This window comes from Mirounga leonina, unplaced genomic scaffold, assembly GCF_011800145.1.
Source record: "Mirounga leonina isolate KUSES-001 unplaced genomic scaffold, KU_Mleo_1.0 Mir_174, whole genome shotgun sequence".
NCBI classification, from domain to species: Eukaryota; Metazoa; Chordata; class Mammalia; order Carnivora; family Phocidae; genus Mirounga; species Mirounga leonina.
Window position 1 is genome coordinate 82,765,830 of NW_023270451.1, and position 26,688 is coordinate 82,792,517.

Consider the following 26,688-nt stretch of genomic DNA (forward strand, 5'->3'; position numbering starts at 1 on the left):
AAAAAAAAAGCCCTCCCGCATAAACATTTTAAAATGCATGAAAAAATATTTTTTAAAATCCTTTGAAATGTATAATTGAGTTTGCATGAAAGTGAGGAAGATCCTTAGGGGCCAAAAATTAAGCAAAACCATGGACCAGCATCATTAATGTGTGCTAAAAAGCCAGAAGCTGGCCTCAGGGCTTCTGCCGGTTCCCTGTAACCTATGGATTCAGTTTCCATGATGGTGGAGGAAGAAGGGACCGTGCCAAGTGATGGGTTGTATCAAACATCCCTTTATGGAAAACGGATTTTCACAGGTCAAGACTCAGTGGGGGGGGGGGGGGGGAAAAAAAAATTAAAACTAAAAACCCACCCTGCAAAAGAAGAGAGCATAGGGATTTTCACTGTCCGTGCCTTGGCTTGGGGTAGAGAGAAAGAGGAAGAAATTATCTCTTGACGCTGTGTGTAACGAAAAGCCAGTTCTGATGCATGTTTACAGGGCCACGTCACCCTTTGTACGGTTGGGGGAAAAAAATCAAGCTGGGAATATATTCTAAAGAAGCCCCAGCTTGGAAATTCCCCCAGGTATCTGATAAAAGCAAATACAAATTATCTGAGAGGGACACAACTTCAGTGGGTCCTCAGAAAATTCCCACAGAGACATTTCCAAGGAACATCATCCCAAAGGAAAAAAATAACCATGATGTGTGTGGGGGAACAAGATACTGTAATTGTGAGTCAATAGAAATAACTAATAGCGTTTTCAGTCCTGCAAAACCTTAAGATATTGAAATTATTGGTTCAGGTTGACTTTTTTAAGGGGAAATGGAAAATATGATTAAGGAAGACGCTAGCAAAAATAAGTGTCATTTGAAAAAAGAACCAAATAAAAGTTATAGAAATCAAAATGTCATCAAAATCAAAATTAAAAGCTTCATGGCGGGGGTAAGTAGCAGTTTATACCCAGCTGAAGTGAGAATAGTGAAATGAATTCTGAAGGAATTTCCCAAAAATCTGCCCAGGGAGACATAGAATTGTTAAATGTGAAAAGAGGTTAGAAGCAAGGAAATAAGATCAATAACATCTAATACATATCCAGTTGGAGTTCTGGAAGAATAAAGTATAAGGAGCCAAAGCCCTATTTTGGCGCATATTAGCTAAGAATTCACCAGAACTGAAGAAAATATGCAGATTCAGATTAAGGAGTCACACTGTATGCAAACAAGAGTGAGGAAAATGCCCAGCTAGACAGAAAGAAAATACAGATCACCCACAGAAAGAATGGATATTAAGCCGACCGTTGACATCACAGTGGAAACCTAAGCCACTGGAATATTCTCAAATGGTTGTGGGAACATAACCATCACCCTTGAAAATACCTGCCAGAAAACCATCTATTATGAATAGAGTCTAAACAAAGACATTTTTAGACAAACAAGAGTAACCGCAGATCAGGAAATTTTTAAAATTATTAAGTGTACAGAGCGGCACCTTCAGAAGAACTTGCTGAGGTGATGAAAGTGTCTGCTGTCCAGTATGACAGCCACCACTACAGGTGGCTAGGGGACTGAGGACTTCAAAAAAAGTAGACAGAAATATTTTTATCATTTCAGGCCAATAAACCATGAAGGAAATGTTAAATTCACCTTAAAAAATAAAATTAAGAATGTTTCCTCATTAAAACCACTATAAAAAGTAAAATTTGCAGGGCCCCTGGGTGGCTCAGTCAGTTAAGCGTCCGACTCTTGATTTCAGCTCAGGTCATGATCTCAGGGTCGTGAAATTGAGCCCCACATCGGGCTCCACGCTCAGTGTGGAGTCTGCTTGAGATTCTCTCTCTCCCTCTCCACCTGCCCCTCTCCCTGCTTGCACTCTCTCTAAAATAAATAAATAAAATCTATAAAAGAAAAAGTAAATTTACAGTATTACAATTATTAAAAAATTATCTTCCTAAGCATCTTCTACAAGTCAGTAAAACACAAAAAAAATCCAATAAGAAAGTGGGCAAAAAATATGAACAGATTTTTTTAAATAAGGAAAGGTGAATGAATAAACATGGAAAGGCAAACAATCTTATAAGTTATCAGTGAAATATAACTAAAACCAAAAAGATGTACTCTTTGTCACTCACCAGTTGTCATAAGTTAATAACATAATACCAAGGATTGTCAAGGATTTTAAAGTTTTATATGCTGCTGGTAGAATTCTGCATTCATATAAGTGCTTTGGATAAACAATTTCAAAATACACAAACCATATGACCTAACAATGACACTGTAGGATCGTGCTCAAAACTCTTAGGCATTTTCACAGAGCTTGGTGAAATAGCAAAAAACTAGACACAGACGGATGTGGTTAATTTTAGAACTAGTCAAGTGTGGGCGCCTGGGTGGCTCAGTCGGTTAAGCGACTGCCTTCGGCTCAGGTCATGATTCCAGGGTCCTGGGATGGAGCTCTGCGTCGGGCTCCCTGCTCAGGGGGGGGGTCTGCTTCTCCCTCTGCCCTCTGCCCTCTTCCCTCTCGTGCTCTCGGTCTCTCATTCTCTCTCAAATAAATAAATAAAATCTTTAAAAAAAAAAAAGAATTAATCAAGTGTGATATACTCAAAGAACAACATACCATAACAACAATGATAATAAACTAAGTACAAGTCTATTTTATTATTCTTTATACCTTATGTAAAAAGGTATTAAACTCTGTGATCATGTAACTTGTATTTGTGTGTGTAAAATATTTTAACACACACAAATGTATTTGTAAAATATTTTAACACCCAAAATTTTATTTATTTATTTATTCATTTATTTGAGAGAGAGAGTGTGCGTGTGCACATGAACGGGGAAGGGGCGGTGCAGAGGGAGAAGGAGAGAGAGAAAATCCTCAAGCAGACTCCCCACTGAGCACAGACCCTGACACAGGGCTCAACCCCAGGATCCTGAGATATGACCTGACCTGAAATCAAGAGTCAGACGCTTAACTGACTGAGCCACCCAGGCACCCTTTAACATCTAAAAATTTTTAAATTTGACTCCCCATTACTTAAAAACTGAAGTCCAAACACAGTGAAACTATCTCTCCAACTATAAATTCTGCTTCTCTACACTGCCCCCACCAGCCTAACCGATTACCCCACAGTTCCAGAAAAAAGTCGGATTCTTTCTGGCTTCATACCTTGGCCCAGCGATTCAGGAGTGCTGAAATGCTCTTATCTTCCTCCTGGTTTTCTCGATCCTACCCTCCCATCAAAGCTGCACTCAGATCTGCCTCCTTACAGAGGCCCTCCAGTCTACCTTGATCCTCGGTAATTGTTTCCTTCTCCAGAATCCTACAGGACCCATTGCCTGAACCTAAGGGACCCACTGCTCCTGACATCCAGTGGGTAATTTTTCCATCTTACTATGTGTATGCCCTGTTAAATATCAAAGCATAAAACTTTCATAATTGTAAATTATTGAACATAGTCCTTCCACTAACTCAGAAGCTTAGATCGGGAATTAGGTTTTCACCCCTATTCCCCAAATTGTCTCTCCAGCACTATAAAGGTGCTTATTGATTATGTAGCATGCCATTTCCATTGCAAAGCAGTATTTTGCTACAAATTTAAAAAGTTATAGTCGTCCTTTAAAATGTAAAAGGAGCTGAAGTGCATCTATTATCTATCAATCAATAAAAGTCAAGGCACAAGATACCAAGTATTTCAGTATAAATGATGGGCCCAGGGTAAGACATGTTTTAACAAATAAATACGGTTTTTAATGGAAAATAAAAATAAAGGAAGCAGCCAGTACTCAATCAAATCATCATCCCTGACATCCAGTTTAATTCCCTCTAAATTTTTTCTATAATGAAGAAAAGAAATATTTAAAATAATTGGTCAGGGCTTTTCCAGTGGAAAAAGGCTAGAAAAGCATATTATTAAATCCTACAAATAGCGTGTGGTTGCATTTGATCACTTTGGTATTACTAGTCACATTTGTTCCTGGGGCCATGGTACAAAAGAATTAGCCAGAGTAAGTAAGGGGGCCACAAACGCCATGACCTCTATGGAAACTGAGGCCAAATTAACATGGAGTGCATTGGCCTGTTCTCTTTAATACTACTCAGAATAGCGAACTCCCATCTGATCTGTCACTTCAGTTCCATTCAAATTAATAAAACCTAATTCATTTGAATAAGATTCAAAGTGATTTGATTCAGTTCAATCAAATTCTGCTCAGTGGAATCAGTCCTTGATTGAAATCTATTAAGTTTGGTTCAATAAAATAAATTTAAATATTCAGTAAAATTAATTTTTAATTAACTAACATTTCAGTTCAGGTCCATTTTGATCTGAACTTCAATTCTCCACTGCTAAATTTGATCCTGATTCAAATTAATAAAATATAGTAGAATCCAACCTGATCCTGAAAGATGCACCAGGAGGCTAATCAACTCCATTCATTTCTGTTCATCCCTAATCAAATGAGTTTAGTGACATTCAATCACAAAGAGATAAATGCTCACCTTTAACTACCATATTGAATGTTTATATTATAACTTCAAAATTATGAGTTTTCCCAACTTCACAACACTGTCGGTAATATGAACTCCATGGGACTTTTTTGGATTCATTCTTTGTTTAGTCTTTCTGCTAACATAGAATCAAATGGCTGGGAAACAAAAGATAATTATTATCTGGTTTAATAAGCTGATTTCACAAAATTTATAGGCAGCTTGAAATGATAGGCCTTTGTATCTGTGGCATGCCAAGATATAGGATGCTTCATTTTATTTTTAAAGTTCTTAATCTAAAAGTAAAATACAGGCATTTGGACTTAGAACCACAGTTATGAAATTAGAAAAAAAATTACAATGACTATTCTGAAAAAAAATAACTGGGAATTTTAAATGGAGGTGTTACTGCAGTAAACACCACTGTCACCTTTTCATATCTTACCTGGAAAACAAAGTCCCAGATTAGTATTCCAGTGGCACCCGGGCACCAGCCTCTCAGTATTCTATGACCTAAACCACACTGTCCATTGCCTCAGGTCAGTATATGGCAGACCTATCTGATGATGAGGATCATCAGGGCCTTAGTGACCGAGTCCCCAGATCTCCCTCCGAGATTCTTATTCCATAGATCTTATTTTGCAGGCCAGAGAATCCAGAGTGTTGATAAGAACCTCAAGTGGAACTTCTCTTAGGTAAATTGGAAACCTTCTGTCTACTAATGTCCCACCAGAGGGAAAAGATACAGAAGCAGTCACTCCACGACTTCGCCTCCCAGCCCTCATCTTTCTCCATTGAGACTTCCTGAGACTTCCACGGTCCGGTTCTTAGAAGTGATTGCATGTGGACAAACTCAACATGTTGAAGAAGAGACGCTGCCTGTATTTAAGCCAGAGAACTCCAGCACTGGGGGCCTGTGCCTGGGGGCAAGGGCCACTATGCGCAGCAGTATTAGCTGGGAGAGTGCACATCTCATACTGAAGGAAGAGGACAATCTGGCCTGCTTGATCTTCCAGATTAGTGCTATCAAATTCTCTAGACGGCTCTGTAGTAGCTACAGCACCTCCAGATTTTCTCTTTGCTCCAGCCCAGCCCAGCACTTACTGTAAGGTTTTACTTTCCTTCTTCTCTAGGTTATTTGCCCAGCAAGGAAGATTCTCACAGGTAGCGAGGGCTTCGTACCTACAGTCTAGAATTACACCAGTTAAAGATGTCTCATATCCTATTGGTACCTTGGCACGGAGTGCTGTCATCAGATCGGAATGGTCAGCTGAAATTGGGAAATTTCATGGAGGGGAAAAGATTCGGTGGTGCTTTGATGAAGACAGGACGGAGGAGAAAATGGGAGATTTTTCAGAGCAAGAGTCACTTCTTTAGAAAGCGGATCCACCAGGCACTGTAGGGGGCTTCTAGCAGCCAGGACACTGCCAGATGCGGGGGGACAGGGAACAGTAAGGGAGCTGCTCGCAGCGGGCACTGAGCAGAGCTCTGAAAGGCAGCTTTCTGCTGCAGTTTGTACCTTCTCTGTTTGCCCTGCTAAATAGCCCCCTGTGATTCTCTAAGAGAATTTGTGGATAGATAGTAGTAGATAAAATAAAACTAGGTTTCATCAAGCTGAAAATATGCTTTTAAGTTTTCATTGTGGAGACTATAAAGCCTTGTGGTATTGTTTTTAATATCCTCTAGAAGTGGATGACATAGAACTAATTAACTGTCCCAGTGACCATTCGGGGTCTTCTCTCCGCGAGAACATGTATTTAAGCAGACTGTCACAGATGTAGCACATTTTCATCAAGAGGTCCCCATGCACTTGTCCTTGGGTCTCTCTCAACTTGGAAGTGGGGAAAGTAGACCAAGGGTCTCTTGGTTTCTTCAAGTCCTGAGGAGCAGGTAGCCTCTTTCCCTTCCTCCTCCGCCGTTAGTCATGCAAACAATAAGAAACCCTTCAGCATAATGAAACTTGATCTTGAGTACAAACAGTGTAGTGATTGCATTTAATTCAATTGATAATCTAGTTGTTTTAATACAATGTGCCTTACTTTGATAATTTAGTTTCTAGTCAACTTTGAATATGGTTTATCAGTCCTAATCTTGTCCCAGTGGTTACGCCCACTGAATATAATTAACAGAAATCTTCATATTTTGAGGTTACAGAAGTTCTTAAACTCATGGCCCTGGATAATTAAATTATTTCTCTTCTAACCACTTCTTATTCTTGTCTTTTGAAAATCTTTCCATTTTTATCACCTTTAACTGCTTTTCCCCAGAGCCAATTAACAGGTAAATAATGATTTGTAAAGCAAAGTATAGCACTTCATTAGCATAGCACTGGAATAAGGCAATTCTTTGTTCAATGCAAATTGAACCATCTTCTTGCTGAATACAAAATATATGCCAAATTAATAATTTATTTTAGTTACAGTGATTTGATTTAACCAAAATGTGCCAATGCTAATAACAAAGGGTACAATTTGCTTTCTCCCTAGCATATGTGTTTCTCACTGGCATTCTTCTGTTCATGGCAGATGGAGAAACAGCTAAGTTAAACATTTTGTACTGTGCTTAACTTATTTTCCTTGGAAGGAGAACAAAATAGCTTCGATCTGGCGTCACCTTCACTGGGAACAGTAGCCTTATAAGGTTATATGTGACTTGAGTCAAAGATGAGAGATGGGGGAAGAACTGGGAAATTGGGCCACTCTTACCTGCTCACTAGCATGTCACCTCCTTGCACTGAAAAGAGGAAATGTCAGTGTGGATCATCCCTCTGGATCCCACCCTGGTATCTAATAAGAGTCCCTCCCTACAAGAACTGAGGGTCCTGCCAAGTAAGATTAGCTCAGAGCCTAGATCCCACACAGAGCTTAGGCCTCCTTCTAGAACACCTACTGCCCAAACAACATGACAAAGAAACTTCCTCTCTGGGGGCTTCTCCATACTCTGCAGGTGCTGTTAGGTGTCAGTGGGCTCTCTCGTCCATTTCCCCTGCCACACATTTCTCAGAGTCTCATGTTAAAGGAGCGGCTGATAATTAGCCTTCTCCCTTTACTGATGTTGCTCTGATTTTTATAAAGAATACTGAACCACATTCAACTTCTCTCATTCATGCAATTTACCATCACTGTCTATAACGAAAATATAACAGTGTTAGGTTGTTTCTGTTGGTTGCTGGAAGAAATAATTTGCAATTGAGCTGAGGTTTTAGATATAGACTCTTCCAGGGGCTATTTGAATGACAAGTAGGACAAGGGAGTTTCCTGTTAGACAGTCAATTAACCCCAGCTCCACAGATGTCTGGTTTGTTTCATCTCCTCTACTGGATGTGTTGGTATCTCCTAGTTCCCAAAACAATGATAGTAACCAAAATTTCCTTTGAGGGAAAGAACTTAGCATTAGGTCACCTTGAAGAGATTCAGTGTGATAAATAGATGTGATAACCAATCTAGGTCATGTTTCTGCATTTTGGGGGCCAAGTTGTGGTCTGGAAGGCCCCAAGGGCATTTGCAAGGTCAGCATGGTACCGTCCACCTTTGCCCTCTTCCTATAACATGGCCTAGAGATGGAATCAACAGAGACCTTATTCAGGTTACTGGCCAGCTGACCTGGCTCAGATTTTACAGTTTCCATAAATGGAAATTTTCAAGCCTTGTTTTTTGAAAGTCTTGACTGCATCAAAAGAGAACAGTTTATTATTGGTCATGGTTCCAACACTAGGAAGCATCTCAGTTTGGATGCTTTACTCTTTACCCTGATGGAAAGAGAAGGGAGAAGCAAGCAAGCAAGCAAACAAACAAACAAAAACACCTTGAATTTATAAAGCAAACACAGCTCTCTTTATTCTGGGGACATGGCCAAGTAGACAAAAGATAAGGTTTCAGAGTAGACCCTTATCTCAAAGAGCTGGCCTCTTCCTCCCTTCACAACAGGATACTGAAATCTCCCTTTCTACTGTTTACCTGATCAAGTCAAATATATTTTTTAAAATTCTTGTGCTATAAATGATCTTGCAAAGGGAAAAAAATAGTAACTTTTCCAAATTAAGTCAACACAATCTAGAAATGTGTATGAAGTAGGAGACTATCTAACTCTTTTCCAAGTTCAGAGTGTTTGCTCATTTATTACATCAAGCCTGAACCTCCCAGGAGAGTTTCATGACTTTAAATTGCCCACCATAAAAACAATCCCATTTATAGTCACACCAAAACGTATAATAAATATCTAGCAATAAAACTAACCAAGGAGGGGGCGCCTGGGTGGCTCAGTTGGTTGAGCGACTGCCTTCGGCTCAGGTCATGATCCTGGAGTCCCAGGATCGAGTCCCGCATCGGGCTCCCTGCTCGGCAGGGAGTCTGCTTCTCTCTCTGACCCTCCTCCTTCTCATGCTCTCTGTCTCTCATTCTCTCTCTGTCTCAAATAAATAAATAAAATCTTTAAAAAAAAAAAAAACTAACCAAGGAGGTGAAAGATTTATACTCTGAAAACTGTAAGACATTAATAAAAGAAATTGAAGACAACTCAAACAAGGAAAGGTATACCATGCTCATGGATTAGAAGAATAAAGTTCGTACTACCCAAAGCAATCTACAGATTCAATGCAATCTCTATCAAAAAACCAGTAGCATTTCTCACACAACTAAAACTAATAATCCTAAAATTTGTGTGGAACCACAAAAGACCCTAAATAGTCAAAGCCATCTTGAGAAAGGACAAAACTGGAGGCATCACAATCCCAAATTTTAAGATACATTACAAAGCTGTAGTAATCAAAACAGCAATGATACTGCTGCGCGTGTGCACGCACACACACACACCAAAGACACATAGATCAATGGAACAGAATAGAGAGCTCAGAAATAAACCCACTCTTATATGGTCAATTAATCTACCACAAAGAAGGCAAGAATATACAATGGGGGAAAAGACAGTCTCTTCAATAAAAGTTGTTGAGAAAACTGGACAGCTACATGCAAAAGAATGAAACTGGGTTATCTTCTTACACCATACATAAAAATAAACTCAAAATGGATTAAAAACCTAAATGTAAGTCATGAACCCTTAAAACTAGTAATAGAAAACATAACCAGTAAGCTCTTGGACATCAACCTTAGTGACATGTTTATGGATATGTCTCTTCAGGCAAGGGAAATAAAAGCAAAAATAAACTATGGGGACTACACTAAGATAAAAAGCTTTTGCACAGCAAAGGAAACCATCAACAAAATGAAAAGGCAATCTACCGACTGGGAGAAGATTTTTTCAAATGATATATCCAATAAGGGGTTAATATCCAAAATATATAAAGAACTTATACAACTGAACACCCAAAAAGCCCCAAATAATCTGATTAAAAATGGGCAGAGGATGTGAATAAGACATTTTTCGGGAGAAGACTTCCAAATGGCCAACAAACACATGAGAAGAAGCTCAACATCACTCATCATCAGCAAAATGCAAATCAAAACCCAAGGAAATATCACCTCATGCCAGTCAAATGGCTATTATCAAAAAGACAAAAATAACAAATATTGGCAAAGATGTAGAGAAAAGAAAACCCTCATATACTGTTTGTGGAAATGTAAATCAGTATAACAACTGTGGAAAACAGTATGGAGGTTCCTTAAAAAATTAGAAATAGAAATACCATATGATCCAGTAATTCCACTGTGGAATATTTACACAAGGAAAACAAAAACACTAAATTGAAAAGATATATGCAGCCCTATGTTTATTGCAACATTATTTATAATAGCTAAGATATGGAAGCAACCCAAGTGTCCATTGACTGATGAATGGATAAAGAAGATGGGGTGTGTGTGTAATAGAATATTACTCAGCCATAAAAAAATAATGAGATCTTGTCATTTACATCAACATGGATGGAGGATCTTATGCTAAATGAAATAAGTCAGAGAAAGACAAATACCATAAGATTTCACTTATGTGTGGAATCTAAAAAACAAAACAAACAAACAAACAAAAAGCCAGAGTCATAAATACAAAGAACAGACTGGTGGTTGCCAGAAGGGAAGAGGGTGGGAGATGGGTGAAACAGGTGAAGGGGATTTAGAGGTACAAACTTCCAGTTATAAAATAAGTAAGTCACAGAGATGAAAAGTACAGCAGAGGAAATACAGTTAATAATATTGTAGTAATGTTGTATGGTGACAGATGGGCACTGCACTTACCATGATGAGCACTGAGTAATGTATAGAATTGTCGAATCGCTATGTTGTACACCTGAAACTAATATAACATCATATGCCAACTATACTTCAATAATAAAAATAAATAAATAATCTACCTTAAAAAAAAACTATTGGTGTATCTCAGACGGTACTGCAGCAGTCTTCAGGCAACTCCAGTATGGCTCTTGCCTCACTTTTATTTCTGAACACTTGCACAGACCCTGGGACAAGTGTCTACCTAGCGTCCCAAAAGGGTGGGTGAGTTCTTAGAATGGAATTCTAGCCGTACACATGAAGATTTTATCATGTTTGACACGCAGTGGAAACTCAAGTGATGTTTGATGATTGGATGAATGAGTGAATACCTGAGTGAATATTAGGCCAAATAATTGGGGCACGTGTGTGGTATAAGAGCATCGTACAATGTCTTAGGAGATACAGTGTCGAACTTCTGGTTTGGGAACAAATCTGCAATGTGATTGAGAGAATCCCTTCAGCTTTCTTAGACCTCAGTTTCCTTACCTGTAAAATAAGGAGATCAGACTATGACACAATGAAGGTCGTTTGGCTCTGATAGTCTATGATCCCCCTGGCTACCACTTCTCAGAAAAGCACAGCTAGTCATAAGCTTAGTGGTAATTCACAGGATCAGTGCACTGTCTATATGCCTTCATCATGGATGTCCCCAACTGGCCAGCCTCTCTACTGAGTAGACACCTAGGTTACTGACGCTTGAATGTTGAAACTTCTTTCAGGAAAAGAGGTGCCTATCCTGGTGAGAGAACTTGCGCTTACCATTTCCTGTTGTATTTTTTATTAAATATCCCTGTGATTGAAATACATTTACCTGTAAGAGGGTAAAGTGATGCTCAGCCTACCAGGGCGCAATGCTGCCTCTGGGGACGGGCGTGTACGGATGTCAACGCGGTCAAGCCTCGTCTACTGCACTGTGTCTTTCCCCTTTCTCCTAGATGGAAGCCCTTACACCTGGTGGGTCGGCAAAGCCAACGAGAAGCACTACTACTGGGGTGGCTCGGGGCCCGGAATTCAGAAGTGCGCCTGCGGCATCGAGCGGAACTGCACGGACCCCAAGTACTACTGTAACTGTGACGCGGATTACAAGCAGTGGTGAGTGCAAGCTCCCCTCCCAGGGTGCCTTTAGGTCAGACTAATTCGGTAGAAGAGAACATTTGAAAATTACTGAAATAATAAGAGAATGGGTTAGTGGTGTTCGGGAGCTAACCCCAGTGACAAATGTCAGGAACGCACTGAAAAATACAAAAGCAGAGAGAGTCAGTGTTACGAGGCTGTGCACTCAGAAATAAACGGACACATAATTGATGTGTTCCTGTTTTATTCCGAGAGAAGAATAATGAGCCATGGAGCAGAAGGTGACTTAGACTCTGAAATGTGCTTTGTAACAGTAGAGGCAATGGCCGTGGGCAGGGAGCCCACGCGCAGGGATGGGGGAGCGCCCGTGGTAAACAGTCTCCTTCCAGGACGCTTCCACTTTCTGCCATGTTTGCTTTGAGAAGCTGCACAAGAAAAAAGGAAGGGGGAGGGAAGGGACAGGAAAAAGTCGTTCTTTGCTCTGTCTTCAGCAACAGGGCTCGCAGATCTCCTTTTCCTTCCTGCCCAGAACTGTTTAGAACTCCGATACAGATCAGTTCAAGAAAGATCTGTTTCGGGTTTCTTTCATCCCTCTGCTGGCTTTTGTTCTGCTTCCCAGTGAATGACTGGGTCTGTGTCAGTAAGAGATAAAGATAAAATCAGCTGTCATTCAGCGTGAAAAAGAGAGTCCCCAGAAGTCTCGGTGGAAGACTATACACCTAAGTAGGGCTCTCCCCAGGAGCACCCATCCTGCACTTGCTTCTCACAATGTCAGAAACGTGGAGGGGCCCCTCCGTGCTCCCGTCGTTAGGTCTGCCTCTGTTTCACACTATTTAGAAGGACAGTTGACAAGTTCATTCTACCAGTTAACTGAAAACTAATTCTGAATATAAAGTTCTATGATTTCCAGGTCGGGTGTCTACCTCTTTTCCAAAAGCCATTTTTCTTTTAGTAAATGAAATGAATTACCAAGCCTGTATATCTCAATGTTTTGGAATCGTGCATAAATGTGCGTGCGTGTGGAAATAGCTACCATTATTCTTTAATTGCGGTTTAGTGTAAAGAGAAAATCATGATATTCTGTTGTTAATTTTCTTTGTTCAAAAGATGTCTCTACACACATATTCACACACTCCACCAAGATTGGAAATCAGGAGAATGGAAGCCAAAGGCAGGAATCTGAAGTTAACTTTTCATTCATTCATTCAGTCACTCATTAACTCAACAGATACTGATTGAATCTTATGTGCCAACGACTCTTCTAGGTACGAAGGAAAAAACAGTGAATGACAAGAACAAGAATCCCTGCTTTGATTTATGTTCTTGTTGTCACTTTTTACTGGCTGCATGTCCTTAAGCAAGTTCCATAGACTCAGATTCATTTGACTCGTCAGCGTTGGACTGCCAGTCCCTTCGAGAAGCTGACTTTGAGTGCATTCTCTCCAAGTAGGAGACATGGGAGCATTGTCCCAGATGGCTCATTGTCTAGCAATGCAGAGTGTTGGTCCTACCACAGAGGACAGTTGAGTATTCAGGGAAAGGAAAACCTAGTGCATGCATCTAAGTGAAATTCATTTTTGTCAGACATCGTGGTCAGTGCTAGGGATACAATGGTAAATAGAACATGCACTTTGTCCTGAGAGAACTCAAAAACTAGTTGGAGGACAAAACCCCCAGAAATAGCATAATACAAGCAGTCCTCTGGTGAAGGCATTCCAGGATACAACAGACCCAGCAGAAGAAGATTTAAGCCTAACTGTGGGAGTAGAGGGAAGGTTTAGTAAGGTCCCCACAGGAAAAACGTTGCTCGGAAGAGAAGTAAGAGTTTGCTGGGCGCACTCTCGTCTTGGAGAAGCAGGATGCGGCTCGGGCAGTTTGGGGAGGCATCTGTGCAGTAGATTCGGAATGTAATGCAGAGAAGAGAGGAACCACAGTAATGCTCAGTGTGTGGACACACTGGAGCTTCCATTCTTTTCCGAGGGTGGTGGGAGTTTGGATTTATCAGCCATGAGCCCGGGGAGGAGGCGTGATGGAGGAGGCAGGAGGGGAGGAGGAGGATGTCAGAACAGTCCTTGAAAGGCATCAAAGGCTTAAGGTGAATGAAGGCATCCACAAAGAAGGAGGAAAGTGTATGAGATGTTTGGGAAGTGATATCATCAGGGCTTGAGACTTAGGCCTATATGAGAAGAAAGGGAGGAGTCTGGGTAGGCTCCCCCTTGGGCACCTGGAAGTGGAGGGGAAGCGAAGCCGTGCATCAGGCCAAGGAATAAAGCTCTGAGCAAGCAGATCATGAGTTCAGCTTTGAAAGTATTAGGTTGGAGGTGCCAGCATAACATCATGTCTAAATCCAGAGGGGCCCCATGAAGGGGATTACTGACAAGAAATAGAGATTTCAGAGAACTGTATTTGCATCTGCAATCACTTCCGAGAACATACCTGAATTCAGATCACAGATGAGAAGACTCGTCACAGACAGACCTATTCAGTGGCACTCACAGACACGCCAGTCTGGCAAGACGTGATAGGATCATAACTGTTCACAATTTCTCAGGGCCCCCGACACAGCTGGTGTGTAGTGTCCTTCCGGCTGAGTAGCAGCTAAGATACCCTCACCGCTCGCCCTCCCTGCTCAGCTTCTGTCAAGTTTGTCTAATGTCCCCTAATAGAGGCACTATGTTTTGAGCAAACTTAAAAATGTAATGAGTATGTTTACAATAAATAGCTATTAAGATGATCTTCCCTATTTAGCACAAGAAAGAGAGCTTTTGGTGATGTCTTGCTGGTCTTTGAATTCACCAGCCCCTGGCAAAGCACCTGCTCTGTGGATGCTTTAAAAATGGCCTAGATTTGCCACTTTCAAGAAGGCTTTTAACCACTCTGAAATTTGGACTTGTTGTCTGTATAATAAAAATAAATCTTGATTGGCAGACTTGTGTGAGAGTAAATGGAATATAGATTATGAAAACATTCTGTAAGTTGTATAGTAAGGGATACATAGCTCTTTGCAATTCTTTTTTTTTTTTAAGATTTTATTTATTTATTTATTTGACAGAGAGAGATGCAGCGAGAGAGGGAACACAAGCAGGGGGAGTGGGAGAGGGAGAAGCAGGCTTCCCGCCGAGCAGGGAGCCCGATGCGGGGCTCGATCCCAGGACCCTGGGATCATGACCTGAGCCGAAGGCAGACGCTTAACAACTGAGCCACCCAGGTGCCCCGCTCTTTGCAATTCTTAATTATATAATTTTCAGTGCAAGTCTTCATGATTCCAAATGAATCCTTAGAAATGAAAACAGACTGTGGAAAGTGAGTCCCTTCATGCTCTGGACCAGCCGCAGACCTCAAGTCAAAGTCTACAACAGCACGCGGCAGGGTTATGGATGGGCTTTATTAGAGAGGCTTACATCAGGTATCATCAAAAGAGAAGGCGTAGGTCCCCCAACACCATCCACCTTCAGGGAGAGATGCTGGAGCCAGGCTGTTGTACTGAACACAGCAAGGGTCTAGTTCCAAGGAACCCCTTGCTCCTCTGGCTTCCCGTAGGGCAAGAGAGCAACTTTGTTGGTGGAGGCAAGTCAGACTCTTAGGGCACCAGGTGGGCTGCGCGAAGGGACCAGCTGTTTACCTGCATTGTCTGAGGCCCTCTTTTCACCCAGAACAGGGAGAAGCCACAGCTCCTGTAGGAAGCTGGCTTTGGGTGCAACCTCCTTGACTAGAAGGGGGAGTGCTTCCCAGCTGGTTCATTGGCCAGGCAACCCAGAGTGTGTACTCCCAGGATCATGGGGATCCAGATCTTTTTGTCCTGCCACAGAGGAGAGCTAAGAGATTCAGGAAAAGGAAAACCTCGTGTGTAAATCCAAGTGAAATCCACACATGTGAAACCGCACTTGCTGTGATGTGTGGAAGTCCAAATAAAGGTTCTACTGAAGCTGATGCTTTTTCAGGCTCCGTGTCCAGCTAAGAAAGTTACTCTTTCCAGTAATCTTAACTCAATCACTGTGAATCATTTGATTAAAATGGACTGAGGCTGAAGCTCTCTCACGCCCTTTCCTTTGTCTGTGTGACCTAAGTCAGCACATCTGGCTTCTCTAAATTCTCATATCAACAAAACGTAGACAGATAGCCCTTCCCAGTTCATGCAAAGATTCAGTAAAGTGCAGTCATAAATGAATGTTTAAAATTACAGTCGGCATATTATTTTTACTATTGGAATGTTGAATGGAACCCTAGCAAAAATTGTTAACAATTTCTTAAATTACAGTTGTATAAATGGGGGCCCAGGAAAATGTAAATTATTTTCCACAAATTATATTAGAAATGAGGAGCAGAGAGAAGACCTAGACCCAGGTTTCCAAACTTCCAGCCCAGTGTTTTTCTATAACATCACGATCAAGGAAGACTATTGACATTGTTTTTATCTTTTTAATGATTTAAGAATTAGTTTAACTAGCCATCTCTAAGTTTGGAAGTTTAAACAAATAGACAACATGTTTTATGTTCTTTAAAAAAAAAAAACAAAAAACCTCTGAAACTTAGATTAAGCATTTATTCTTATTTACTGGAGTAAAATGCACAAAAATGGGGCTGGGATCATCGAGACTGTAGCTCAGGGTGCAAGCAGACCTCACAGCAAAGCAGCAATGGCCTGTGAGAACTATAACCATCTCAGTGATTGCCTGATTATCTATGCTGTGAGAAGTTTTGCACAGTTATTTCTGTGATTGAATGTAATTTAACATTTATGATTTACTATTCGCAGCAATAGTAAATATTCCCACCTACCATGCCAGAATCCTAATTAAGTGAGCCCTGGTCTCAGCTAAGTGCCCACCACTGGGTAATTCCTGGTCTCTTGCAGCCTGACTCAATGAGCTATATCATCACATCTGAAATTAGCAGTTCCAAAAATGGAATTACCAGGGAAGGCGTGCCAGTCATTGCTTGAGTACCCTTCTCTCGTTGTACTTGTAGAATTTCTGGGTGATTGTATCCTGGCGGAGATGAGCACATGCAGAGGGGGTATTAAGCCAGATGAAAAGCCATCAGCACAATCTATGTGTTACAATTAGAGAGCAGTTCCCACCTCAGTCTGAGGAAGGCCAGGCACATGCCTACTTGTGTGCCCCATTTCACTCACCCTGAATGGAACTGGCTTGTCTGTAGGTCTTTCCTTCCTGGGCCAGAAATAATCCACAACCAACTTTTTATAGGTAGCGGAGAACCTCTTTAGTGTTTTAAAACCAGAAACGTCTGATTCAGTGAGCTTACCATTACCAAACAGCTGTGAAGTACTCGGAATATTTTGAAAAGTAATCATTACATATTTTTTCATGGTTTCTAAACAGTTTCACCTCATCTTTTTAAATAATATTTTTTCCATGAAACATGTTTACTTTTACTCAAAGTGGAATATTTATGTGCATTCTCGTTTGCCATGCTGTTCAAATCATAATAGTGAATATTTAGGGATGTTAATTATGTGTCAGACATTGTTTCAAGGGCTTGAATGTATCATGTCATTTAAACATGACATCGATCCTACAATTAAGGTACTATTTTTTCCGCCTCAGGAGAGGTTAAGTTTCTTCCCCAAGGTCACACAATTAGTAAGTGGTAGAACTAAGATTCAAACCCAGGGCAGGCCAACTCCAAACTCATCCTTAGATATTACACAGCAAGGCATGTAAAAAAAAAAATGTTTTTTTAATATACACACTATATAGAGCATGGCAAGGAAGCCACCTTTTAATGGCAGTTTGGAAAGGGCTGTAAAATTTTAACACGTATTCTTTGAGCTTTTTTCTATATGGCATTGCCTTTCTTGAACAAATACAGACAAATGTAGATACTGTACTTTCCATTTTTTGTAGTAATCAAAACAAAAGAAACCCAAACAGAAATTTCCATTAATAGAATTTTAGATAATTATACTGATGTTAGGTTGTTGAAGGAAGGAAGGGAGTAGACACTCAAACCCTAGCATAGAAAAATGACCAAGGTAAAAATGTAAAAAGAACGTTGAAGAATAGTATGTAGGATATGAGTCTGTTTTTTAAAAAAATGAGTAGACATCCATAACCCTTATACATATGTAGGCAAGTTCTGGAAACCGTACAAAATAAACCATTCGTAATAGTTAACACAGTGGACGAAGGATATGGGGTCTTAGTCTTGTCTTTATCCCCTTCTATATCTTACTTACACTTTGAATGTTTTGGTGTGATCATAGTTAACCTGTTAAATTAAAATTTTAGAAGTAGCTTAAAAATCTAAAATGATGGGTGCCTAGGTAGCTCAGTTGCTTAAGCGTCCGACTCTAGATTTTGGCTCAGGTCATAACCTCAGGGCCGTGAGATCGAGCCCCACGTCAGGCTCCACACTTGGTGGCAAGTCAGCTTGATGTTCTCTCCCTCTCCTTCTGTCCCTCCCCACCCCCTTCTCTCTCAAGTAAATAAATAGATCTTTTTTAAAAATCTAAAATGAAAAAGTAAGGGCCCCCACAGGCATCCTGTTACATAACAACAAATACTAGTCTCCTAAGAAAGCAGACAGAATAGGTTTTAATAACAGAACATAAGCATCTCCATTCTTGATTCTGCTAACCCCAATATTGGAATGAGTTTCTAGGAAGACTGGAGGATGTCTCTCTCCCATTTAGCACAGTGACATAGAATATCCAGGCCATTAGCCTTTGAACCACATGCAGAATACTGTGTTTTATCACATGGATCTGAATTCTGTAAAACTCATGCTGGTGCTTTTAATCCTTCTGGGATCCTGCTTGGGACAACACTCCCTTCATATCTCAATACTTGGAGGTCTGATTCTTGTCTATTAGAGGGTGTGATCCTATGAGTAGTATGGGTATCAGTCATGAGTGACACTCTTCTGAGTGCTAAACTGACCAAAACAATAGCCAATATTCAAATAAATGTGTGAGCATGTGTGTGTAAAATGAAATATTAAAATGGATAGTTATCGATACATTTTCTTTTTAGAGACATAAATGGAGCTGACCTTTTAATCTAACAAAGGCCATCTTCATTAAGCTAAGCTTTGTTTAAAAAAACAAAGAAGAGGGACGCCTCAGTAGGTTAAGCATCTGCCTTCCGCTCAGGCCATGATCCCTGGGTCCTGGGATCAAGCCCCGCATCAGGCTCCCTGCTCCGCGGGAAGCCTGCTTCTCCCTCTGCTACTCCCCCTGCTTGTGTTGTCTCTCTCACTGTGTCTCTCTCTGTCAAATAAATAAATAAAATCTTTAAAACACACACACACACAAAGAAGAAAGAAAAAGGAAACTATTTTAAACCGGTTTAGCCCCAGATTTCAGCGTGTCTCAGCGTCCGTGTGGTGCCAGAGGCGATTCCAGGCAGGTCCCACGGCCCCCTGTACTTTAGTCTTTCTACTTCCTCGGTGAAGTCTGCTGGTCAAATTGCCCACACCGTGAAGTTGCATCTAAATAGGATATTCCTTGAAAGTCTAGCAGCAGCGCCCGTTTAGAAGTGTAACTACTTTTCAATATGTGGGTCAGGGCTCAGAGCCGAAGGCAAGGGCTTCTGCTCTTTCATTAGGAATTCACCCTGGGATGTGAAATAGGAAGTATCAGCAAGGCTCCTGGATGTGGGTGCTGGAGAGCTCAAGATGCAAAGCATCCGTGTGGTTGAAAGACCTCTTGGCTAATGGGGGTAAGGAAATGTCTCTCCTCGTTTCCAGAGGAAGCATAAAAATGATATATTATATTCTGTCTCAGGGATATTTTGGGCCAGCTTGCTTGGCACGGCATAGAATCTTCTGTTACCTCGCGAATTGTATCATGACAGAAAGGTAATTGGGCACCAGAGAAGATGTCAGTGGAGTGTCAATATAGTTTGACCACTGCCCCTAAATAATATTGATGACAGGAAAGGAAGAGGGATTAATCAGCTGTGAACCTGTCAGATGTTCAGAGCGTGCCGCAGGTCCCCCAGATAAATACAACCCACCACCAGAATGCTAAATGGACTCCAACGGAAGGGATTATTTAGCCATCTTGAGAAAAACAGAACTATGATGCAAGAGAGCTTTCTGAGAAAACACAGCTCATTTTCCATCCCCTCTCCCCAACATGTTTTAAAAAGAGAGAAGTCTATTATATGTTCTGGGGGGGAAAATTGCATTCTCCCTAAGAATCGATCGTGAAGAAAAGGATCACATCGAGAGCCATGTCATGCAGTTTACAGCAAAGTGCTGAGCCGGCAGGTTTGAAGCATGTCATAACTGGGCCGTGGGCATGCCCCACATGACACAGCCCATTTGTCTGTTGGTTTCCTCTGTGTCCCTCTGAAAGATCAAGCCCATTCCACATGAAGCGCACTGTCACACTGTCCTTACCGTGCCAGCCGCCTCTCCTGGGCCTTTCACAGTTACCTGACCCTCTGTCACAATGGCTTCTCTCTCACTACAGCTCACCTCTAAACCTGAGCTCTGAAACTATTGTGGCAACCTTCCAAAATAACTCCTGAGCGTGATGCTCCCCCATCCTACAACTTGGTAACTGATTATCACTGTCTGGCTTCATAGAAATTAGAATCACCTAGGAAACATTCAGAATGACTGATCATCAGGCCCTGCCTCAGAATAATTAAATCAGAATCTCTGAGAATCGGGTCTGACCATCCTGGATTCTGCAGACTCCCAAGATTTCAAGTGTGTAGCCAGGGTTGAGAGCCACTGATTTCCAGCTAAGTTGAGCTGCACATAATAAAAAAATAAATAAGCCTTAAGCAAGATGAAACCTTATTTCTCTTTTGGGGGGGAAAGAAGCCCATGCTCCTTCCAACAATCTGTACTCACATTCTTAGAGTTTGACAACATCCTCAGGATCCAGTAGGGCTTCTAAAGCTCCAGCCATCACATTCACATTCCAGGTGGAAGGTAAGAAGGGGATAAAGAAAGGGTGATTTCTCCCTCTGAAAATGACATTACATACAACTTCCATGTACAAATCATTAGCTGGAACTTAGTTACATGACCACAGCTGCCAAGATGTCTGGGATATGTAGCTTTTAACTGGGCATGAATGTGCCTCACTAAAAATGAGAGTTCGCTTGCCAATAATGAAGGGGAATGAACATCAGGAGACAACTAACAGTTTCTGTCCCAACTGTCAATTCTTCAGAGGAGCCCTGCTGATATCCTCTTCAGACACCTTTAAGAGCTCCCCCTTCAGGATTAAATCTGAACTCCTTCAAGTTACTATTTTCGAGCCTTTCAGAGTCTCTCCCCATCCTACCCTGTCAGTTCAACCTCAGTCTCCACCATGGCCATTCCGAGAATGTGTATCCTTTCTCATTGCTGGCCCTTTGGACATGCGCCTTCCTCCTGGTGATGGAGGAAGGATTGGAGAGAGTCTAGATTGTTACCTTTGCAGAGGAAGGAGGGGGTCCATGAGCCAAGAATACGGGCATCCTCTGGATGCTGGAAAAGGCAAGGAAATGGATTTTCCCACAGAAGCTCCAGAAAGAAATGGAGCCCTGACAACACCTGGATTTTAGTCCAGTCAGACTCGTGCTGCAATGTTAGTCTATAGAAGTGAAAGATAACAGATCTCTGCTGTTTTAAGCCACTTAGTTTGTGGTAATTTGCTATGGCAGCAATAGAAACCTTACAGATTCATTTTTTGCTGTGGTTGGTGTCATTGAAAACACTCTGCAAAAACATCTTCTCTCTCATAGTGCTGTAGAGTCAAGGATGACTGGCAGAAGAATAGCCTTGCAGCTAGCTTAAAAAGAATGTCCTTACAGGTAATCTTATGGCCACTACCATACTCCCCTGCCCATCCATCACTTGCTGATGCAAGAGCATCGAGCCCGTGTAGAGAACATGCACAGTCTTCCTTGGATGTATGGCTCTCTTGACCAGGGAGGATTGGTTGCCAGTTCTTATCTGAGATTGGATCTCCTTCAAGTGGATGACTGCCTTGCTGATGATAGGAATTTTTCCGGCTCAGAAACCTTCCTGTATCCAGTCCGTCCGTCATTCAGCCATGTCTGGCACCCTGCTATGTACCAGCTGTGATGGACCCCCCTGCTGGTCCTGAGAAACGCAGGGTGGGCGGGCAGCTTTAATGCTGTGCCTTCTGCTGAAAGATTTAAGATGTTTTCTTGCTTCCTTCAACATTTTAATTTCACAAACCTGATCCTGCTTTCTTCTTCTTCTTTTTTTTTTTTTTAATTTTAATTGACAGGCAGAGAAATGAGTGGATAATGAGGGTTTTATCCATTTTCTTAGTTTCAAAAGAGGGACATTAGGGACATTATCGGATTTCTGATTGTAATACCTCGTTTGATGGCAGATGCCATTAGCCTGCATTGCGGCCTGTCTGCATCTGGCCTTGATCTGTTATTTACAGCCTGTTAAACTCTGCATCATCCAGATAGCCCCAACTCTATTAGCAGTGAGGTTTCATAGCTAGGACAAGGTCTGGAAAAATAATGAGCAGTATTATTTCCTGTTATTATTATTTGGGGATATTTTGGTTAGCTTACTTCATTGCATGGAAACTGTCCTGTTTTCTAGGGGCCTTGATGCAATCGTCGATTATAAAATAGATTTTTCTGGAGTTGTTTGTCCATTCATTCATTTCACCAATTACACAGTGAGCTTCCATTGTGCCGTCTACTCATACGGGTGACAGTGCAAGACGACTGCCAGCCCTGAACTGCACAGGGCCACTTGTACGTGGATTTTTTTCATAAATACAGTACGGTCCTGTCAATGTGTTTTTTCTTCCTCGTGATTTTCTTAATAACATTTTCTTTTCTCTAGCTTCCTTTAGTGTAAGAATATATAATACCTGTAACATAAAAAATATGTGTTAGTGAACTGTGTATGTTACCAGTAAGGCTATTAGTAGTTAAGGTTTAGGGGAATCAAAAAAAAAAAAGTTTAAGGGAATCAAAAGTCATTTGTGGATTTTTGACTCTGGGAGGCTTCAGGGGGTGAGGGGAAGTGGACGGGAGAGGCCAGCACCTCTAACCCCCACGTTGTTCAAGGGAAGGGGGATTCTTTGATGAGAATACAAACTAACCCTAGGACACAGGGGTGGGCTGTAGACTGAATGTTTTCAAATCAAAGAGAACTTGTAAACCCCTTCTAGAGAAAGAAAACCCTCCCAAGAAAATGATTAAGAATGATCCTGTCAGGTCCCAATTAACCACATACAAATTATCCCCATTGTAGACTATCCATACTGTTTATTTCTAGGATAGAAAGCATTACAATAGTCACATTCAATCCTTGTTGCATTTTAAATACACATGTCAATGCAAATTACAAATACTGAAAAGCAAATGAAGACCCGAGGAAAATAAATGAAGAAATGTGGTAACGGAGAAAAGAGCAGTGATGGGAAATAGGCAGTCTGGCTTGTTGAGAGCAGGTGTCTCGTTTCTGAACATGCGCCCTGGTTTCCTGTGGCCTGTGCCCACCCCTGCGTATAATTCAAAGTCAGTGTTGGAAGAAATCCATCACTGACAGGACGTGGCAGCCTTCCACAGGGTCAGGCCGGGGCATCTGAAGGACCACTGCCCAAGCTTCCCTCTCCTTCTCTTCAAGGGTGCAGACTGTCTCCGCATCTTCCACAAAGATACTGATGGCCCCTCAGGGACTCTTCAGGGACACGGGGCGGGGGGGGGGGGGGGGCGGGAATCTGGAAGGAATGTGATGACATGCACATGACAGCTTGGATTTTTTTCTAGCGATGGGTTATTTTCCACAGCAGATCCGTCCGACCGTTGGTTTGCCCCTGGATGTTTGGTCCAGGTTGTAAAGTCTAGAAGCCACTCGAACTATCCACAGTATTCCCTGTGAGTGTGCATCCATTCCAATTCTAGGAGCACTTCAGACCGTGTTCATCAGGGTTAACTCCCTCAAGACTGCATTCAGAAAGAAAAATAGGCTGAAGGGGCATGAGGGATGGTTATGAGTTGTTAGTAAAAAGAGGATGCCAAAATCAGCTTGTTGGAATTTATCCCAAGCTCACTGTGAGGCCTCAGTTCCGATGTGGCCAGCAAAATACACAACAAAATGAAGTATTCTCGGTATCCCCTCAGTCAAGCATCCAGATCACAGGAGTCTACAGCATCAGCTCTACCACACCTGAAGTGTTGTATCTGGTACTGGGTAACTAGAATACGAACAGTGAGGTCAGGGAATCTGACAAGAATTCTGTATAGGAACAGCTGAGGAAAAGAGGAAGGAAGGAAGGAAAGCAGGCCACTGTTCAGTGCAAGAGTCCCCTCCCTTGTGTCATAGGATAAATTGTGTCCCCTAAAAAGATATGTTGAGGTCCTAATCCCAGTACCTGTGAATGTGACCTTATTTGGCCATAAGGTCTTTACAGATGTTGTCAAGTTAAGATGAGGTCATTAGGCTGGTGAGTGGTGTCCTCGAGCAGAAGAAGAGAAGAGACACAGAGACAGACACACAGAAAGAAGAGAATACCATGTGAAAACAAACACACAAGGGGAACACCAGGTAAGGATGGAGGCGGAGATTGGAACCATGTCTCTAGAAGCCAAGGAATGCTAAGGATTGCCAGCAATTTAAGGGAATGGCGTGGACCAGATCGTCCCCTATACCCTTGAGAGAGATCCTCCCCTAGACCCTGGAGACACCATGATTTTGGATTTCTAGCCTCTAGAACTGTTGGAAAATAGATTTCTGTTGGTTTTTTTTTAAGATTTTTTTTTTTTTTTTTTTTTTTTTTTTGTGAGACAGAGAATGAGAGACAAAGAGCATGAGAGGGAGGAGGGTCAGAGGGAGAAGCAGACTCCCTGCCGAGCAGGGAGCCCGATGCAGGACTCGATCCCGGAACTCCAGGATCATGACCTGAGCCGAAGGCAGTCGCTTAACCAACTGAGCCACCCAGGCGCCCCTAGATTTCTGTTGTTTTAAGCCACCTGATTTGAGATCCTTTGTAAGCCCAGCCCCAGGAACCGTGCATCCAGCAGTGCTGGCTCCCAAAGCAATGCATTTCCGCGTGGATGGCTACAGGCACTTATTGGCGTCTTCCCAAATGCTGACCACCGCTCAAAGCACTTTATCTGCAGATCTTCATGGAATCCTCACAACAGCCCTCTCAAGCAGGTACCATCTTTAGGTCAAACTCGTAAATAAGGAAACCAAGGCTTAGAAAGGTTGAGGAACTTGCCCAGGACCACACAGTTAATAAGTAGGGAATGGGATGAATGAGGTGACCTAATGCTGACCCCCAAGATTTTAAGAAGTATGCTACATTTCCTCTGGAGAGAAAGGGGAGCGAGTACAATGGGTCAAAGAGCTAAAAATAGATAGGGAGGATGTAGCAGAGAAAGCATTGAGGTACTACCATATCTCTTTGAAAAAGATGAAAGAAACACAGCCTTACACTGTCCTCCAGGAATCCTTGTGGGGAGTGTGGGTGGGAGCTGGGCTGTGCAGAAGAGCAGTGACCAAGGTAAACAGAGGCAGTTGTCAATGCCTCTCTAATCAGAAAGAAACATGCATGTGGAAATTGGGACTGATAGGGAGACCCAAAAAAGTTTCTAGAAAGAATAGGCAAAAGAAATATAAATGAACCATTCAATTTGAAACTGTTATTAAATTAAGATGCATAGCATCGCATTGACAATTTCTCATCAGTGTGCCAACATTATCATTTTAGTGAGTGTAAACATCTATTTGACGCCTCTGTTTTCTCCAGCAATGCTTAAGCTCTTGCCATGATCCTTCTCTGCAGCCCCTCCTCGTGAGGAGTGCTTAAGTGGCTTCCAGTCAGCGTCCTAATCACTTCCACCTGGGAGGGACAGAGCTTCTTTCCCTGTCACCTGACTTTTCCTGCACAAACCAGGTTTGTGTCTTTTGTTCACATCTTCCTCCCGTGTCCTCATATCTCAGTGATCTCCCTGCCCTGTCCATTCTTTTTTCTCATGAAGAACATACTTCCATTCCCAGGAGCCTTGTCTCCCTATAATCTTAAGTCGTGGTCATGATGACTCCAAACCAAATCTCCTCTTTAACCAGCGGAGCTGTCCTCTGTGACCAGTTGCAGCCATCACCCAGGTTCCCTGTAAAGCCACCAGAGACGTCACCAAAACCCTCCCATTAACTCTGCAGCAGGCTTTCCTCTCTGGAGATGCAGGGCAAAGTCTTATTCTACCATGAATCTCTAGCCAATCCCCATCATTCATTGGCAAGATTTTGGAAAACAGAAGAAATTCTAGGAAGTTAATTGTGTAGATGTATACTTCATATAATACTACAAATAAATTAATTTTATTTTTAATACATTGTATCTTTTAGGGCAGTTTTAGGTTCACAGCAAAATTGAGTGGAAGGTACAGAGAGTCCCTATTTACCCCCTCCCTCCCAACACACACACAGCCTCCCCAACTATCAACATCCCCCACCAGGTGGCACATTTGTTACAACAGACAAAACTACACTGACACATTGTTCTCACCCAAAGCCCATAGTCTACATTAGGAGTCACTCTTGGTATACATTCTGTGGGTTTGGATAAATACATAATGACATGTATCCACCATTATAGGATCACACAGAGCAATTTCTCTGCCCTAAAAATCCTCTGTGCTGCACCTGTTCATCCCTCTTTCCCCCCCAACTCCTGCCAACCATTGATTTTTTTACAGTCTCCATAGTTTTGCCTTTTATGGAATGTTATATAGTGAATCATACATTATGTAGCCTTTTCAGATTGAGCTAATTTTATTTTAATGAAAATAAAGTTAAATAGTACCTGGAAGAAATTAGGGATGGTGACATGTGAAAACCAATATATATTTAATTATCCTCTACTTGAAATTTAGATCAAATGCAAATGTCCTTTGAGCTGGATGTAACTTGCTCAAATGAAATCCCAGTTAAAAGTTAAAAAAAAAAAA

The 26,688-nt window shown here is 41.7% G+C and overlaps 1 protein-coding gene across 1 annotated transcript in view; it reads left to right on the forward strand.

Annotated features, from left to right (window-relative positions):
- CNTNAP2 (contactin associated protein 2) overlaps positions 1-26,688 on the forward strand; it is a 1,539,511-nt gene that overhangs the window by 1,117,203 nt on the left and 395,620 nt on the right. Inside the window, exon 16 of the mRNA XM_035021319.1 lies at positions 11,629-11,785. Within this exon, the coding sequence (XP_034877210.1) occupies positions 11,629-11,785 (157 nt within the window). The remainder of the gene's footprint in view (positions 1-11,628; positions 11,786-26,688) is intronic.